The following is a 16580-nucleotide window of genomic DNA, read 5'->3' as shown; positions in this document are numbered from 1 at the left end:
TTGTCTGTCTCTTGCTCCTGGAGATCCTGTGCTTTGTTGATGGCCTGCAGGGTCAGCACTTCCCCAGTGCCTCGGGAGAGATGCTTGTGGTCAGTCCTGGTTTCCTTGTTGGCTCCTAATAGAACAAAGATCTGTAAGAGTGGGACCTCATCTTGTTCACCAAGTGTCCATAAAGTTGGAGGCCACTAAATGTTTGCGGGAGCTGCACACAGGACTTTGCCTCGTTAGTGTGAAATGGTCTATCAACTTGTCAGGACAGCAGAGAGTGGCTTTGGTTGGGCCATCTGGCTGTGACTCCAAACTCCAAGTGCCACCACCTCTCTCAGATGCTTCTGTTTGGATCTCCTCTTATCTCTTGAGAAGTACAAAGATGGCGGCTTCCCAGGCACACTGACCTTGGATCCTCGGCCATAGCTGCCATCTGAGTAGACTGGCCACAGGGGCTTCTTTTGATAAGCCTGGAGCTAGGTCCCCTGTGCCCATCACTGGCATTGATGAGGTGCGCAGTGGGATAGGTGTGCAGACCCCAGTCTTGCCAGTTGTACGTGTTTCCCGTCTCTAGGATCAGTACCAACTCCTCGGATCTTGTTTTTGTCCTCTACCCCAGAAGTCTTTCATCTTCCTACCCTCCTTCCTTCCTCCCTGAAAGTCACGTGAGCCCAGGGTCCAGCTCAGCCCTGGTGCTCCTGGCAGACCAGGGCCAGTTGCCTTGGTACCATGGTCCAGAGGGTCTGGGGGCCCCATGGAGATGAGCTGCTGTAATGACACTATGCTTCTTGTTTCAGGGTGCAGCAGAAGACCCTCAGACGGCCCTGGCACTGAACTTCGACGCTGCATTGATGAAGAAGTCTGATCCCACGGGTCCCACGCTGCTCCTCCCTGAGAGTGAACTCTCCATCCGGATAGGTAGCACTGGGCTTCTTCCAGGCAAGCTCCCTGCTGTAGACGGCCAAGCCAGACGTGTAGACAGACTTGGGGTGGGGTAGGAGTACCACGGGGGAGGTGCCAGGGCTCCGTCTGCCCGTCCAGGGACTTGGCCCACTGCTGCCTGAAAGCCAAACTGGCTCTGGCCTGAGACGCCTTTCTCATCTGTTCTCAAACGACCTGCTTGCTGTAAAGATGGCATTGGCACCTTTTGATCCTCTTTGCAAGGTGGACGAATGGACAGGGTCAGGTTGGATGGGTAGAGTGTGGGCATTTATCCCTCTGTCTCCCCCTCTTTGCCCTCCCCTTTTTGATGCTCATCTTTTTGATTCACCTGGGAAACTGGCGGTGTGTCTCGCCGATTCTGTGTGCAGCCAGGAAAACTGACACAGCGAAGCCATGCTGTTGGTTCTGCATTAGAGGCGGGCGTTGCTCAAGAGTCCGGTAGCAATTCCCAAGTCTTGGGGGAGAGGTGCCGGCTGGGCTGCCGCCCTTTGAGCAGCCGTGGATGCCAGGAGACTGGTTTTCCAGCCTTGGGGGCAAGATCCTCCCCCACTCCCCCGTGTCATTGTTCAGTGAGGACAAGTGGCTCATTTGAGGGCCAGTTAGCACAAGTTGCACACCTGTGTTTTCCTTTGAACTTTTTTAGGAAGTCCTGGTTTGGTGCAGCAAGTCCCTGGTGCTGTGACGTGTCTGCCCCTCACTCTCCTGTGATGTCAGCTAGGCAAAGTCCTGCCCGTAGATGACCCGTGTACCCAGCAAACCATGTTGAGATGGGCACCTGCCTCTGTGGCATCTGTCTTGAGTGAATTGGGAATGGATAGTCAGTGACTGGTCACGGTCATTCACAGGACTGACTGAAGGGGACAAAGTCCTTTCCCATTTCCATGCTGGCGTTTTAAGTTGGTATTTTCATCATATCTAGCCGAGATGGTCACCAGCCCCCAGTGGGAGGCTGTGGAAAGTTGGAGCCTCACCGTGGCTGGGTCTCCGTGGTCTGGGTTCAGGTCATACCCTGCGTGCATTATTCATGGAGAACAGACTGCCTCTTCCACCCGCTCACCCCCACTGCCCCCGCCACCTCCCATGTGGGATATATCCAGGAAATAAAAGTCTATCTAGCGCGAGCTCGAGCAACAGAGGTCAGAATGCCACCTCTGCCCTCTGCCTCCAGCTGCGTAGCTCATTCACGCTTGGATTGGGAGGGCCGGGGTGCTGCCCACTCCTCTCCTTTCCTGGAGAGTGTGGCGGGCTGCCTCTGGAGATGAGGGTGGGCACCGTGTTCCTGTAAAACTTGTCATTTTGGAGGCTGAGTCCAGACACAGGCACATGGGCCTCTCTGGATTCCCACATGCAATCGAATGCTTAGGCTTCGTGTGTCCCTTTGAAGATTTTGCAGTCCTGATTCTGAGCCTTCTGTAGGACGACAAAAGTTGGCCTGAATTTTTTCTATCCCATTGCTTATCTTTAAAGCCACAGAGGTGGGGGTAGAAGGAAGAGATTCAGTGCCTGTCACTCAAAAACAGTAAGTGGCAATCCTTTTGATAGACCTTTTCCAATGGAGCCACAGCAAGGACCAGACCAGGGGAGCTGGTGGCTCTACAAGACAGCCTGGGGATTACTGGACCTTCTTGGCCAGCGCAGGGTTAGGAGTCGAGGGGGCCCCTGGAGGAGGGTGAGGCAGTCCTCTCCTCCTGCTCCTGAACACGAAGTGCAGCCTGTTGCCAGGTTACCAAGCAACCCTCCTAGCTGTTGCTAACTGTTCTGATACTTAGGCAAATGCAGCTCTTGGGGGTGTGAAGATAGTTTGCTGAGCCCAGACATCCCTCTCACCTGGACACACCTGTGGGTGTCAGGCATCTGGGGACTCTCAGGCTACTAATGGTTATTTGATGACTGGCTTCATGCAGATTGAACCTGAATATGCATTGTTTGTACCATCTGGATCTGCCCTTACGCCTGCTGTAGCTGGAGCAAGGAGATCGCTTTAATGGGTAGTTAGTGAGAAACATCAGCCTTTAAAAAATAATATTGGCACTGCTGTTATCATGTCCCGTAATTGGTTCAGCAAGAGGAATAAGCCACACTGTGGGAGGGCAGTTCAGCTGCCCTCAGCCGCAGCAGCAGCAGCCGCCGAGCCTGGGAAAGCATTGATGAGATGCTTTCCTGTTTGTCTTGTGCCAAGATTTTCTATGATACAGCTCTTCTCGGGGCTGGGGATATTTTGGGATTTAGCAAGGCAGATAATCCTTTTAAAACACTCTCGCCCTTCTCTCTTCTCTCTCTCCCTCACCCACCCACCCATCCTCGATCGATCCCAACTTTCTTTTCATTCCCATTGCAAGAACAAGGATTAAAAAATTTCTAGACTCCAGCTTCAATTCCTTTATCTCAGACACATTGTTTCATTTCTTGTATATCCTTTTAGAAGTGTGATGCTTATGCAATCAAACTTGACTCTTTGTTCTGTACCTTGTGGCTTTGCACTTAACAGTACATTAGGGTATTTGTGTGGGACACTCCTGGATCCATTCCATTTTGGTATTGCTCTGATGTTCCATAATTAATAATCCTTCAGATTAATTCCAGTCTTTTGCTCTTATGAAGGATGTGGTGGAGAGCATTTCAATATGTGCTTCTCTCTAGGTAATGACAACGCTGAGTCAATTCTAGAAACTAGGTCAGGGGTTCTTTACATCTGGGGTTGGTGCATGGGCACCAAAGGGTTCATGAGCCTCTTGAAATTTTATGCAGAATTTTTGTGTGCATAATGCTTTGGGGAAGCAAAAGTTATAGCTTTTTCTAGATGGCTCCTTGACTGTCTTGAGCTTCTCCCATTCAGCTGAGTGGACCCCCCCCCCCCCCCCCCCACACACACACACACAACTAGCACCCTCTTTAGGCCAAAGAGTTGCTTCAGTCCCACCTTTCTGGTCTGGGGCAAGTTACCAGCACGACTTCATTAAAAAGGTGGTGAATGTAGCTATTAAAATGTGCCATAAAAAAATCTTTTGCAGGATGAAGAACAGAGGGTTCAATAATAATTTCCAGGAGCTCTTTAGCATCATGGATGTTAAATACAATAAGGGAATAATGTAGGCATAACCTCTTGCTCAGGGCTCTGCAGGCAGCATGGCACTGCTGTGTGTCTGGGTTCACAGGACCACTCTCAGGACACACTATGGATTCTCAGGCTTCTGAAGAGCATTGCGTTAGGCAAGAAAGATGCTCAGCGCTTGAATGGAACTTTCTTGATTGTATGCCTTTTTTCTTTTTAAAATGTACTTAATGAACTGAGCTAGGCAGTCGGTTTGGAATGTGTTCTCAGGGTATGTTTTGGAGTGTGGCCTGACTCTCAAGGCAATTTGGCATCCATGTGAGTGTGCTCAGGCTTCCACAACCAAGAACCCCACGCCAGGAGGCTTCAGCAGCAGGAAATTTGTTCTCTCTCGACTCTGGAGGGTGGAGTCTGAGATCCAAGTGCCAGTAGGTTGGTTGGTTTCTCTTTGGTCTTAAGATGGCCACCTCCCTGTGAGTTCAGATGTTTGCCCCTGTGTGTATGTGGCCCAGTCTCCTTTTCTTATAAGGACATGGCGGTGTGGGAGTAGGGCCTACTTTAATGATAGCACTTGCTCGCGCTCGCTCAGTGCTGTAGATCCACTGTAGAGCCTTCCATGCTAAGCAAGCACTGTACCACCAAGCTTTGCCCCTAGCCCCTAATGATCTCATCTTAATAAAACTGCCACTCTTAAAGTCTTGCCTCCAAATACATTATATTCTGAGAGACTGGGCATTACGACTGCCACATGTGAATTTGGGCAGTGGGGAGGGGTCAGGTCACAGCACTGCACCATTTTTTTTTTAAACACTGTCTTCCCCACATGGTATTCAATGTAAAGGAGATCGACATGGCCGGAGAGCCACCTGTGTCTCTCATTTAGATCCTCACTATATTTCTAGCTCCTTGTGTTAGCCTCACACCTGCGAGGGCTGGGAATGCTGAGGGACTGAATGGGGAAGAGCTGAAGGAAGTTCTCCATTACTTGGAGAACCACTAGAGAAAAGTTAAACACACACACACACACACAAAAGGGACTGAACTCGGGGTGCTTTACCACTGAGCTAAGTCCCCAGCCTGAAGGTATGTATGTATTTAGAGAAGGGTCTCGCTGAATTGCTTTAGGGCCTCATTAAGTTGCTGTGGCTGTACTTGAACTTGAGATCCTCCTGCCTCAGCCTCTGGGTCTATTGAGATGACAAGTGTGTGCCACTTCACCCAGCAAATGGTCTTAAGTTTGGTTGAGTAAGAAGGCTGGTAGGTGTGCAGCCTTGGCTAATGAAATGAAAAGGGTGGCCCAGGGCTGTCCTCTCCCACCATCCCCTGAGACGTGAGCATCTCTCCTGTGGCTGCTGGCACCAAGCATCACAGTTGGAAATCTGTTCTCTGAGTTCTGTAGGGTGGACGTCTGAGATGAAGGTGGGCCAGGGCTGTTTGTCTACCCAGGGTCTGGAGGAGGTTCCTTCCTGCCTTGACTCTCTTCTGTGGCTGCAGGGTCCTTGGCTAGTAGCTGTGTCCCTCTGGTCTCCACCCCTGTTGTGATGTGCCATCTTCCCTGTGTCTCTGTGTTTAAGTCCCAAACTCTCTTCCTTCTCTTAGGTTTAGGGCCCGTCCTAATCTAGTATGGCCACTTCTTTTTAAAATTACACAAATACTTAATTTTTTGATTATTTGTCAATTAAACATGAGGGCACAATGTGGTGTTTTGGTATACATTTGCATGATAGAATGATTAAATCAAGCTGATCAACACATGTAAGACCTTATGTTCTTAACTTTTAGAGTATACAGTGTGAACATTTAGTATTTACTCTAATTTTGAAATATAATTTATCATGAACTGCAGTCGCTGTGCTGTAAAATAGATCTCCATAACTTCTGGCCGAAACCGTCTGCCCTCTGAATCCTGCTTGACTAATTGCATCTGCGAAGACCCAATTTCCAAGGAAGGTCACCTCTGAGGTTCCAGGTAGACATGCCTTTTATGGGACAACCTATTCCACACAGACCAGGGATCAGCCCATTCTCTGATGGCTCCGTGACGGGCTTCGGGCACTTGGTTAGTGTGGAGGGGCGTTCGTCTGGTACAAGTGAGAGGCGGGAGGAAATGAGAGGAAGCCAGGGGAGGTCGATCCTGGCAGTAACAAAAGCCCATTTAATTCATCTGGAGCCTTGGAGCAGCTGCTGCATGCTTCGTTTGAAATATTCATTAAGTGTCTACCAAGGAGTTAGGGATACTGTCTCGTTATGCAGAATTTAACATTTGCCTGGTTAGCGGGTTCCGTCGTATTTATAACTGTTCTGACACACTCATTTCAGCTCGTAAGTCTCTTATAAATGGGGAAATGTGTCTTTAACTGCTTTTGGGAAGCAGATGAGGGGCCCCGGTGGCAGCAGCAGTCCGCTAGGCTTTTCCTGCCAAGATTTTATCACTCAAGGACTTAGGAGACTGCTCCTGGGGACAGGCAGCCTGGTCACTTTTGGCACTTTTTGTGTTATTCGGTTTTGCTTTTTGTGTGTGTGTGTGTGTGTGTCTTCCAGAAGCTCTTTAACCTGGGGAAGCACAGTGTGGCACTTTGGTTTCAAGTGATTAGGGTTTGTAGGTGGCTGTTTGGTATATTGACTCCCCTTCAGTTTTTTTCCTTTGCTTTTGCCTGTTACTGAAAGCTCTTAGTAAAGTCTGGAAGCTGGTTTTGAGCTCCTGGAACTGGGAGAAAACTGATGCCACTTACCGGAATTGGCAGCCTTGGAGCCAGAGGGGCTTGGGAGAAGGCGAGAATCGGGTTTTGAACCTTGTGAAGGACTCGGCTGCCGCAGCATCTGGGATAGGTTGGTGCTCTCCTGCGTTGATGAGGAGGGGTCACCATGTGCCCCGCTGGACCTGGGCTTCCTTTGTAGGCAGAAGCTTCCTGGCTGGTACTCTGTCCACCCTCGGGGCCATGTATTCTTTTTTATGTGTAGTGCATTTTCCTACTCTGGATCAGAGGAAGAACATAGCTCTAAGTATTTGAGAACTAAACTGGTTGTCTCGGGGAATCCTTATTTCAGGGGTCAGGGGACTCGGTCACTATGGATGTTCACAGTGACTCCCAGTTGGCTGGATGGCTGGCTGCTTGGTTGATTGGCTGGCTGGCTGGTTGATTGACTGCCTGGCTGTCTGGTGGTTGATTTGAAACAGAACCAACTCTCAGGACTCGTGAATTCTGCATTACCTCAATCTACTCATGTGTTGGTGGGAATGGCAAGGGTATCTCTTGAAGAGAGCAGCCAAGGGGAGTGTGCAAGATAGTCTCTTAAAACTAACCCTCAGACATGGTTATGGTTTACATGTGAGGTGTCCCCCAAGAGCGTGGGTGTAAGACAATGCAAGAATTTTCAGAGGTGAAAAGATTAGATTATGAGAGTTACAACCTAATCAGTGGATTAATCCACTTATGAATTTACTGGGTGGCAACTGTAGGCAGGTAAGTTGTGGCTGAAGGAATTGGGGTTCCTGGGGGTGTGACCGTGGGGTTTATATTTTGTTCCTGGTGAGCAGAGTTCTCTCTGTTGCCATGTCCTGAGCTGCTTTGCTCCACCATGCCCTTCTGCCATGTGTTCTGCCTCACGTTAGGCCCAGAGCTATGGAGTCGGCCAACCATGGACTGAATCTCTGAAACCATGAGCCAAAATAAATATTTACTCTTCTACATTGTTCTTGTCAGATCTTTCAGTAAGAGTGAGAAAAAGCTAGCTAAAACAGACACAGTGAACTGGAAGTCTCCATTCTCTTCCCCCCAAGAGACCCGGTCACCTGTGGTCTCCCAGCACTAGTCCTCAGCAGGCCACAGGGAGATTTGCTCCTGTCAACCTCAGTGAAGATTGTGTCCTTTCCAGTAAGGAAAACTGTTGTACACATAAAAAACAGGGGACATGTGCTCTCATATGGACCCACTTCTGTTTTGGGAAACAAATGTGGGCTATTGTTTCTGGTTTCACATGGTCTATGTAAACCACCAACAGCCCTAGAATGAATCCTGAGCCTTTCTAAGGAGCTCACCATAGAGAACCAGACTCTGGGTCCACTGATGTACCAGCTCACCCTATTTCTCCAGAGGCCACCACTTCCATGCTGGCCTTGCTCTGGCCTGTGCCCATCTGTCAAGACCACTGTCAAGTGAGATTTTATCCAAGTCTTGGGGACAAGGAAAGGAGTACCAAAGAGAGGAGTATGAGCTGAATGTGGTAAAAGCGCCTGCCCCTGACGCCTTTCTCTTGCCAGCCTTCTGGACCGTCTGTGGGAGACTCCATTCTGATGGAATGGAGATGGGTGCTTACTGAGGTGCATATCTTTGGTCCTGCCCAGGAGAAGAGTTTGAGGTTTAGTTTTTTCCACATCTTCAGACCTGCACTCCAGAGAGGTTATTTCTACCACCAAGGATGACAAAAGGAAGGCCGAGGCCCATCTTCCAAGTCCCATTGCCTGTCCCAGGATCTCCCTTTCTTCCCCAGGGTAACTAATAAGGGATTTTTTTTTTTTAACTGTTTTTCAGATGGGCTATCACCTGTAGCCTTACCCTATGGCCTCGCCAGAACAAGAGCATGATTTTCATTAGTTCAGCCTTAGAAAGAAGCTGCACAGCATGTCAAGGTCACCTTGGAAAATGTTCTGATGTGCAGCTTGGTCTCAAAAACCCTACAGAATCATATAACTCATGAAATTCCAAACTACATGGTCATTCAAGAATATCAGTCTAATTGCTTAGGAGATAAGTTCTTAAAAAAAAAAATTCTGTACTCCTTATTTTAAAATTTATAAATGGTAAAGTTTATTCTTTTGTGTACAGTTCTGGGTTATAAGAAATCCAGAGAGGTATGTAAACACCACCACAGTCAGGATATAGAATAGTCCTGTCACCTCCGCAGATCCCTTGTGCCATCCCTGGTGGTCAACCCTACCCTATCTGGTTGTCCAGTCTTCGTCTGACCTTGGGCAGCTTCTGAGCTGGTCTCTTCGCCCTGTGGTTTTGCCTCTTCCAGAAGATGGGATCGTACAGCATGGAGCCCTTGAATCTGATTTCTTACATGTGGCAACGTGCATTTGTGCACCCTTCATGATCTTGCAAGTATCGATGTTTGTTTCTGTGGCTGAGTAGTATTATGCTATACAAATATACCACTAGCTGTTTACCCAGTGACCAGCTGAGGGAGATCTGATTTGGATCCCAATTTTGGGTGATTATGAATAACATTGCTGTAACTATTCACATAAATCCTAAGTTTTCATTTCTCCTGGGAAGATACCCAGGAGTGAGGTTGCTGGGTCACTTATATGTTTAGCTTTGTACGAAATCTCCACACTGTGTTCCAGAGTGGCTGTGTGGTTCATGAGTCCCACCAGAGTCCTAGCTGCTCTGTGTCCTCACCAACCCATGCAATATTAGTGTTTTATTTTGATTTTACATTTGAGCTACTCTAATGAGTGCAGTGGTCTCTTGTGGCTTTAATTTGTATTTCCCTAATGCTTCATGATGTTCAGCATCTTTCATGTGCTCATTTGCCATCTGTACATCTTCATTTCTATCAAAATCCTTTGTCCATTTTTTTTTTTTAAATGTTTGTGTTCCTATTGCAGGGATTTGGGGAGGGTTTTGTTGTGTAAGCTGAATACAAATCCTTTGTCAGATACGCTGTTTTCATTTATTTTCTCCTGTGGCTTTCCTTCTCATGATCTTATTGGTGACTTTGCAAGACAGAAGTTTTAATTTGGATAAAGTCCACTTACTTTACCAGTTTTCATTGACAGATTTTACTTTTGGTGTTAGATCTAAGAATTCTTTGCCAAACCCAAGATCACATAGATTTTCTCCTGTTCTATTGTAAAAGTTTTCTATTTTACACTTAGGTCTGTGATCAACTTTGAGCATATTGATTTCTTTTTTTAAATAATGTGTCAGAGTTCAAGGCTGTTTTTTTATATCATTTTTATATGATCAATTTCCTCAGAACCATTTATCAAAAAGATTATTTTCTCCATTGAATTGCCTTTGCTTTTGAACAATTTAGTTGACCATATTTGTGTGGGTCTATTTTGGAGTTTCCATTCTTATTTGTTGGTTTATGTGTCTGTCCTTTCACCAAAGTCAACCCCTTTCTGATTACTATAGCTTCATAGAACACAAAACGTCTGACTTCAAAATTTCTGTCTTGATAGTCTTTTAAAAAATTGTATCAGCTTTTTTCTTTTTCCTTTTTTTTTTTTTGCCTTTACATACAGATAAATGAACTTGGGGGTGTCTATGAAAAATCCTGAAGAGATTTTGATTGGATTGAGTTGATTTGGAGAGAACTCACATCTTAATATTGAGTCTCCCATTTTTTTGAATATTGTATTTCTCTTCATTTAAGTCTTTGATCAGTGTTTTATGTGCAGGTATAAATCTAATAAAACATACCCTACCTATGTTTTATTAGATTTATACCTACACATATTTCATGGTGCTATTGAAAATGGTTTAAATTTCAATTTCTTTTTTTTAAAAATTTTTAGTTGTTGTTAGACCTAGATTTTCTTTATTCATATATAGTGCTGAGAATTGAACCCAGTGACTCACACATGCCAGGTAAGTGCGCTACCGCTGAGCCCCAGCCCTAAATTTCAATTTCTATTTATTCATTGATAATATATAGAAATAAATTGGTTTTTGTGTATGTTAGCCTTGTACCTTGCAACCATGCTAAGCTTATTTATTGGTTTTTAAGAGTTTTCAGAATGTTCTTTGGGATTTTCTGTTATGTCTGAATAATGAAAGTTTTATTTCTTCCTTCCATTCTGTATATTGTTTTATTTTTTTTTTCTTATTGCCCTGGCTAAGACTTCCAGTATGATGTGGAATGGTAATGGTGAGAGCAGCCATTCTTGCATTATTTCTGATCTTAGGGGAAGCGTTCAGTATCTCACTATTATGCGTGATGTTATCTGGGGGTTTTGGTAGATGCGAGGCGTGCATGATTGGAAAATCACTGACAATTCTTGAAAGATGTCACAATGCAGAAATGATAGAGTTGGAGTGGGTCAAAGAATAGGTTTGGGAATCAGACTGTGTTTCAGTTCTGACTTGTCCCCTTAGCAACTGCTAGACCTTGGAGTTTCTGGAAAAATAGTCCAAGTTAATATATGTGAAGTGCATAGATTGGTGTCAACTACATCATAAGTCCTCACTGAATATTAGTTGTTTTTCTGTTTGAACAATATTAAAGATGGCTGAAGGGCCTAGGGAGCCTGGATGTGGGATTTCATTGGCTCACTCTGAGGGGATTTTGCTGCCCATGTTGAAGTATGGAGAGCTTTCTTGGGTTTGGCGTGGATTCTCCAGTCATTGAACACATCCAGGTCTCTGATGCTCTCAGGGTGCTCAGAGATGTGCAGCATTTATATTTGGAACAACTCCAGGGAGGAGTGATCCATACTGAAAAGGAACATGGTTCCTCAGGTAGAAGAAAGGCTTCTCAGCAGAGAAATAAAGGAACCCAAGTGTGTGGTTAAGGAGAGACATACCACAAGATAGACGTGAGTGATCGTAGAGAACTGGGGACAGAACACGTGCCTGTGTTCGGTGATGAGCGGGAGGTAGAGTTGGTGCATGTGCTGGTCACAAGGCCCTGTGGTTCATTAGCATCCGTGTGGACGTTGCCCATCTGGCCCTCTCCTCCGACCTAGAAATAGAGCAAAGCTCTAAGTAAGAGAACTAAAGTTGATCTGAATGATACAGTGGACTAAGCTCCCATCACTGAAAGGATTTAAGTAGAAGCTCAGTGACCAGACACGTTATAGTGGCTCTTCCTGTGATGTGTGGAAGTTTGGCTGAGTGTCTTGCTGAGAGTCTCTTCTGCCAAGAGTACCTGGGGGAATGGCACTGCACCTGAGCCCGTCCTCCCAAGCCACCTCTGTGAGGCCCACAGGGGAAGGGCTCATGTGACCAGGCACACATGATTTAGATGTGGGGCAGGAGAGGAACAGAGCAGGCTATGGTCGGAGGCATTGGAGTTTGGGGGAGGGAGCCTGGGTACAGACTTCAAGGCACCGTCTCCCAGGGGGCCAGTGGCAAGCGTGGCCACTGGGGGCTGCAGGTGCCTTCTCAGGCCTGCCAAGCACCCAGCCTGCACTTCCTGCACGGTGTTCGCCGTGAGGAGTGTCTCATCTCCCCCTTTCCTCTCAGCCCCTCCATCTCTCTTGGTGCCCCCCCCTCCCTCCCTCCCTCTGCACCTCCCTTTTGTGCCACACCCCTCTCCGTCTGTGCTCTCGGGGATCAGCCCCCTTTCTTTCTGACACTGGAGTGATGTCCCTCAGCCTCTCCCTCGCTTCTGAGTCTGAGCTGCTCCTTGGAGGACCTTCTCAGGTGCCACAGGGGCCCAGTGGGTCCATTCTCATTCCCAGCGCACCTGCTCTTGGTGGCACCAGTACCTGGGAAAAGTCCTCAGAGGCAGTCTCCTCTCTGTCTGCAGATCCTTGTGGCTGGACTCCACCTGGGGCCCGTCCCCTCTTTCTGGAAATGAGATCTGGGTGGGGTTCTCCTCCAGGCTTGGCACAGCCAAGCCTATTACCCTGCAGTGCTAATCTCATCCGAGTGATGTGTCCTTGGGCCCCGCCACTCATGTGCGGTGGGAGGGGTGTCCATGGGATTTGCTGGGCGGCAGGCGCCTTCCCTTGAAGCCCTCCTTCCCAGTGTCCACAGCAGTCCTCAGCCCAGCCCTCGTCCAGCCCTACTTGATGAGAGTCATCCACCACTCAGTGTCAAACTGCAGGTGCTCCCCGTGTCTGTCCCAGCCGGGATTAAAGCTTTGCCCTATTAATTCCTCTTTGGCGGGGTCTTACGTTCCAACACTCCTTAACTTGGAGAATCTTAATTAGGCCGTGATGCTTCTCTTTGCCGGCATGTACCTGCCTGGGAAAGGACAGTAGGGCCGAGGATGGTGACACTGCTGGCATGTGACGGGATCCTGTTATCTGACCAAGACTTCAGAGCCCAGCTTTGCTGGTGCTTGGATTAAGCAGCTCTTCAGCTGGGCCAATTTTCAGGATCGGGCCGGCTGAGTAAAGCCCCTGCCAGTCCAACAGCTCAGCGACAGCCCGAGTGTAATTGAAACGGCTCTTCCAGAACTAATGAGCTGCCCCTGGCTTCCCTGCCCACATGCTGTTTGGAAGGCTCAGGGCTCCAAAAACCCGTTTAAAATGCTGAGCGCAGAGGGCTACAGAGAGGCAAGCTTCCACCCTACATCTGGTCGGGAAGAACTGGATGTTTCCACTCGGAACCTGTATTCTACAAGTCTGGTCAGGAGAGCTGCAGGAAGGGCTGTGGCAGCTCTGCCCCCGGCCTCTCCTTCCTTCCTCCCACCCTTGTCCCCCCTTGATGTCCCTGCAAAGTCGGGTAGATTCTGATGTCTCATTTGCCGGGTATGTAGAGGGGGACAAACACTCGCTTTCCCTGGGGGGGCCTCTTTAGTAACACACACGAAACACAGAGGCGCGTCTTGTTTTCTTAGCACAGTGTCGTCTTTAAGTCAGTTGGCAGTTATTTCCTCCGATAACTATAGGAAGTTTCTAAGTGTTCTAAGACCCCCGGGTGCCACTGGAAGGGTTAGGAGGAGGGTCATCTGCTACAGTGGTCCAGGGGCTTTGATTCCTCTTTCCCTCTATGAAACAGAAACCCATCTTCAAGCTCAGAATGTGAAATTCTAGTGTTTCAGAAGTTTCAAATGGCAGTTCTCCCTGGACCTCAGGTAGCATGTCCTCTGAGTTGTGCTAGTGTCTGTGCAGAAGCTCTGAGGTGGCTGCTCGCCCCTCTCTGATTTGGACTCTCATGCGAGCACCCTCAAACATCTACCTTGATTGTGCCGGGGGTGGGGGGGTTAGACCACCAGAGCACCGGATGAAAACTGCCTAGGGTTAGATTATTGATATTTAGGGTGGGACAGTTCTTCGTGGGGGAGCCATGTCCTGTACACTGCAGGTTTCTTAATGGTACCCAGACACTAAACGTTGGTAGCGCCCCACAGTCAGTGCGACAATGGGCAGAAGGTGCCTGACATTTCTCCCTGGAGGGCTGTCCACGAGGCAGGTTGGATCTTGCCCAGGACTTCAGGCCCAAGGAGCCTGATTCTGCTTGTGGCAAGGTCAGCCTGGGGCCAGGCTGGGTCTGCTCAGAAGAAGGGGCCCTATTGGCATGTTTTCAACAGTCTCCCTGTCATCCCTGTCACTGCTTTGGCTAAGAACCACACAGGAGACCCTCTCCCCAGAAAACTGTACCCACGTGGGTTCATAAGAGTTTCACTGTTGATTTCTAAGAGCTTCTAGACTGGCCCAGCATGGTGCCTGGCACCATGGGGATTGAAATGAATAACAGTCCCTGTCTGGTCCTGTCTGGGTTCCAGTCACCCTTGGTGACGTCCCCAGAGGCATGTGCTCTTCGCTCTGTCCACATCACCTCCATCTTGAAGGTGTCTCACCTGCTGACGCCCGTGGTGCACCCATACGCTCCCTCCCTCGGTGGGACTGTACTGGTGCAGACTTGACATGGGGCCTCAGGGAGAAAAGACCTCGGGGCACTGAGCCTGAGGTTGGTCTTGATCCATCAGAACCACAGCTCGACTCCACCTTCCCCACGCACTGCTCTGATTTCCCTTGTCTCATGTCCCTCCTTGTCTCTGGCCTAGCACTCTCCATGTGACATTGTGGAATTGCGTTCTATTCTAAGACCTTAGAAGAGTTCCTATCGTCCCTCCGTCTCCTCCTCTGTGGGTCTCCTGTCCAGTGGGGTGGGATCAGGCTTGGTCTCACCAGGATTCACCCTGCTCTTTGCTCTTCTCTTGCACAGAGCTTTCATGTTGTTCTCTGCACTAACTCATTCAGTCTCTTTCCCATTTCAGTGAGCCACACACTCTGCGTAGCTGAGCCTGGTCGGTGAACTTGGCCCTGCCTCCCCAGAGCTCAGGGAGCATCCAAGATGAGCTGTTACATGTTAACTACAAATCTTCCCACTGCAGCTTTGATGCGTGGTTTCTTTTATAGTCTCCAGAGAATGGTTATAGTTGTCTGGAAAGGAACCTAATCATTAGGCCTGGGATCCTCCTCTTGGCAGGAATTTTATTGTTTTGATACCCAAGTCTCACAGCCAGGTGCTGTGGTGCAGGACTGTACTGGTGCAGACTTGACACGGGGCCTCAGGGAGAAAAGACCTCGGGGCACTTGAGCCTGAGGTTGGTCTTGATCCATCAAAACCACAGCTCGACTCCACCTTCACCACCCACTGAGTGTTATGTGGGCATATCTGATGTGACCAAGTTGAAAACCAGGTGTCCCTCTTTATTAACCTGGGTGCTTTGAACTGTGGTGGAAGGCTCAGGAGGGTACTGTGGGGGCTTCCCTTTTGTGGTTACCTCTTACGTGTTTGAGGAGGGAATGTAGACTCCTGTGTGTGTGTGTGTGTGTGTGTGTGTGTATGTCGCCATCATTCCTTCCCACGAGAACTGAGTATTGTGTGCAGGGGTGCAACGGCCAGTTGATTTCACAGACTACCTGGACCCTATTCCTTTCTAAAATCCAGTAGGTAATGGTGCACTGGAATCGCACATTCAACACACTTGTGGCAGGACCACGTGGCTACAGTGTGGGGTCAGCATCCCCGTGGGTCCTTGTTGAGGAACGCTCACTTAGGAAATCTGTGAGCTGCTTTTAAAAATCCCCAGAGTTTTGTTTTTAAACTGAAACAATGTGTTGGAGCCCGAGGGGATCGCCTTCCATTCTAATGACCATCCACAAGTTCCTGCTTAGAATATGCCAGAAACGTGCACACTGAAAACAAGGGTCGGCCTTGGAGTTGCTTCTGTGGACACTGGCTCGAAGCCAAGGCTGGAAAACAGGCCCATCATCTGCAGAGGAGCCTTCATCGCAGCTCCATCTGGACGGTGTATTCATGTCCGTGGTGTCCGGTCTGCTAGCCCTTGAGTGAGGTCACGTGAGGCGTTCATCTGTTCCCAGATGTCTGCTGGGTCAGGAGCCAACAGAACTATGAAGACTTCTCAGTGCCCCGAGCTCTACTCTGGGGTGCACAGTAAGACTCTTGGGGAGAACAGTAACAACCGATTATAAAGGGATAAAGCCTCCATGTGACCAGACACAGTGGCACTCCCCTGTACTATGACCTGAGCTTCCTGGAAGGGTCCACCTGAGAAGGCTGCTGTGGTTGGGAAGGCTTGAGAGTGTCCCTCAAAGGCTCACGTGCTGGAAGCTTGGTCCCCAGGGTGGCAGTGTTGAGCTGGTGGAATCAGAGCTGGGGCCCAGTGTGAGGGAATGAGGACATGGGGGTCACTGCCCTTGGAGGGGATTGGTTAGTACTGGTCTTGTGGAGTGAGTTCTCCCAAGAGTGGCTTGTTTTAGAGCAAGGCCACCCCATGCACTTGTCCTCTCTTGCATGGGACCATTTTCCTCCAAATATGTGTGGCTGCCCCATCATGGACTTCCAGACTCCAAAACTGTGAGCTAAACAAATCTCTCTTCTTTCTAAAGCTCACTGACTCGGGTATTTTGCCATAACAGCAGAAAATGCACCAATCCAATGAC

General features: G+C 48.5%; 1 protein-coding gene across 6 annotated transcripts in view; it reads left to right on the top strand.

Annotated features, from left to right (window-relative positions):
• Slc39a11 (solute carrier family 39 member 11) overlaps nt 1-16580 on the top strand; it is a 395002-nt gene that overhangs the window by 181091 nt on the left and 197331 nt on the right. For 4 of the 6 annotated variants that reach the window (XM_046463436.2, XM_058585297.1, XM_046463432.2 and 1 more), the window contains one exon: nt 786-927. In XM_046463436.2, coding sequence (XP_046319392.1) covers nt 786-927 — 142 coding nt within the window. The remainder of the gene's footprint in view (nt 1-785; nt 928-16580) is intronic. The other 2 variants (XM_058585298.1, XM_058585295.1) reach the window with 1 other exon arrangement.

The sequence above is a fragment of the Marmota monax genome, unplaced genomic scaffold (genome assembly GCF_021218885.2).
Source record: "Marmota monax isolate L192 unplaced genomic scaffold, Marmota_monax_Labrador192_F-V1.1 WCK01_AAM20220418_F8-fsc00208, whole genome shotgun sequence".
Taxonomy (NCBI): domain Eukaryota; kingdom Metazoa; phylum Chordata; class Mammalia; order Rodentia; family Sciuridae; genus Marmota; species Marmota monax.
Note: the sequence above shows the minus strand (reverse complement) of the source record. Positions and strands in the feature narration are given on the sequence as shown.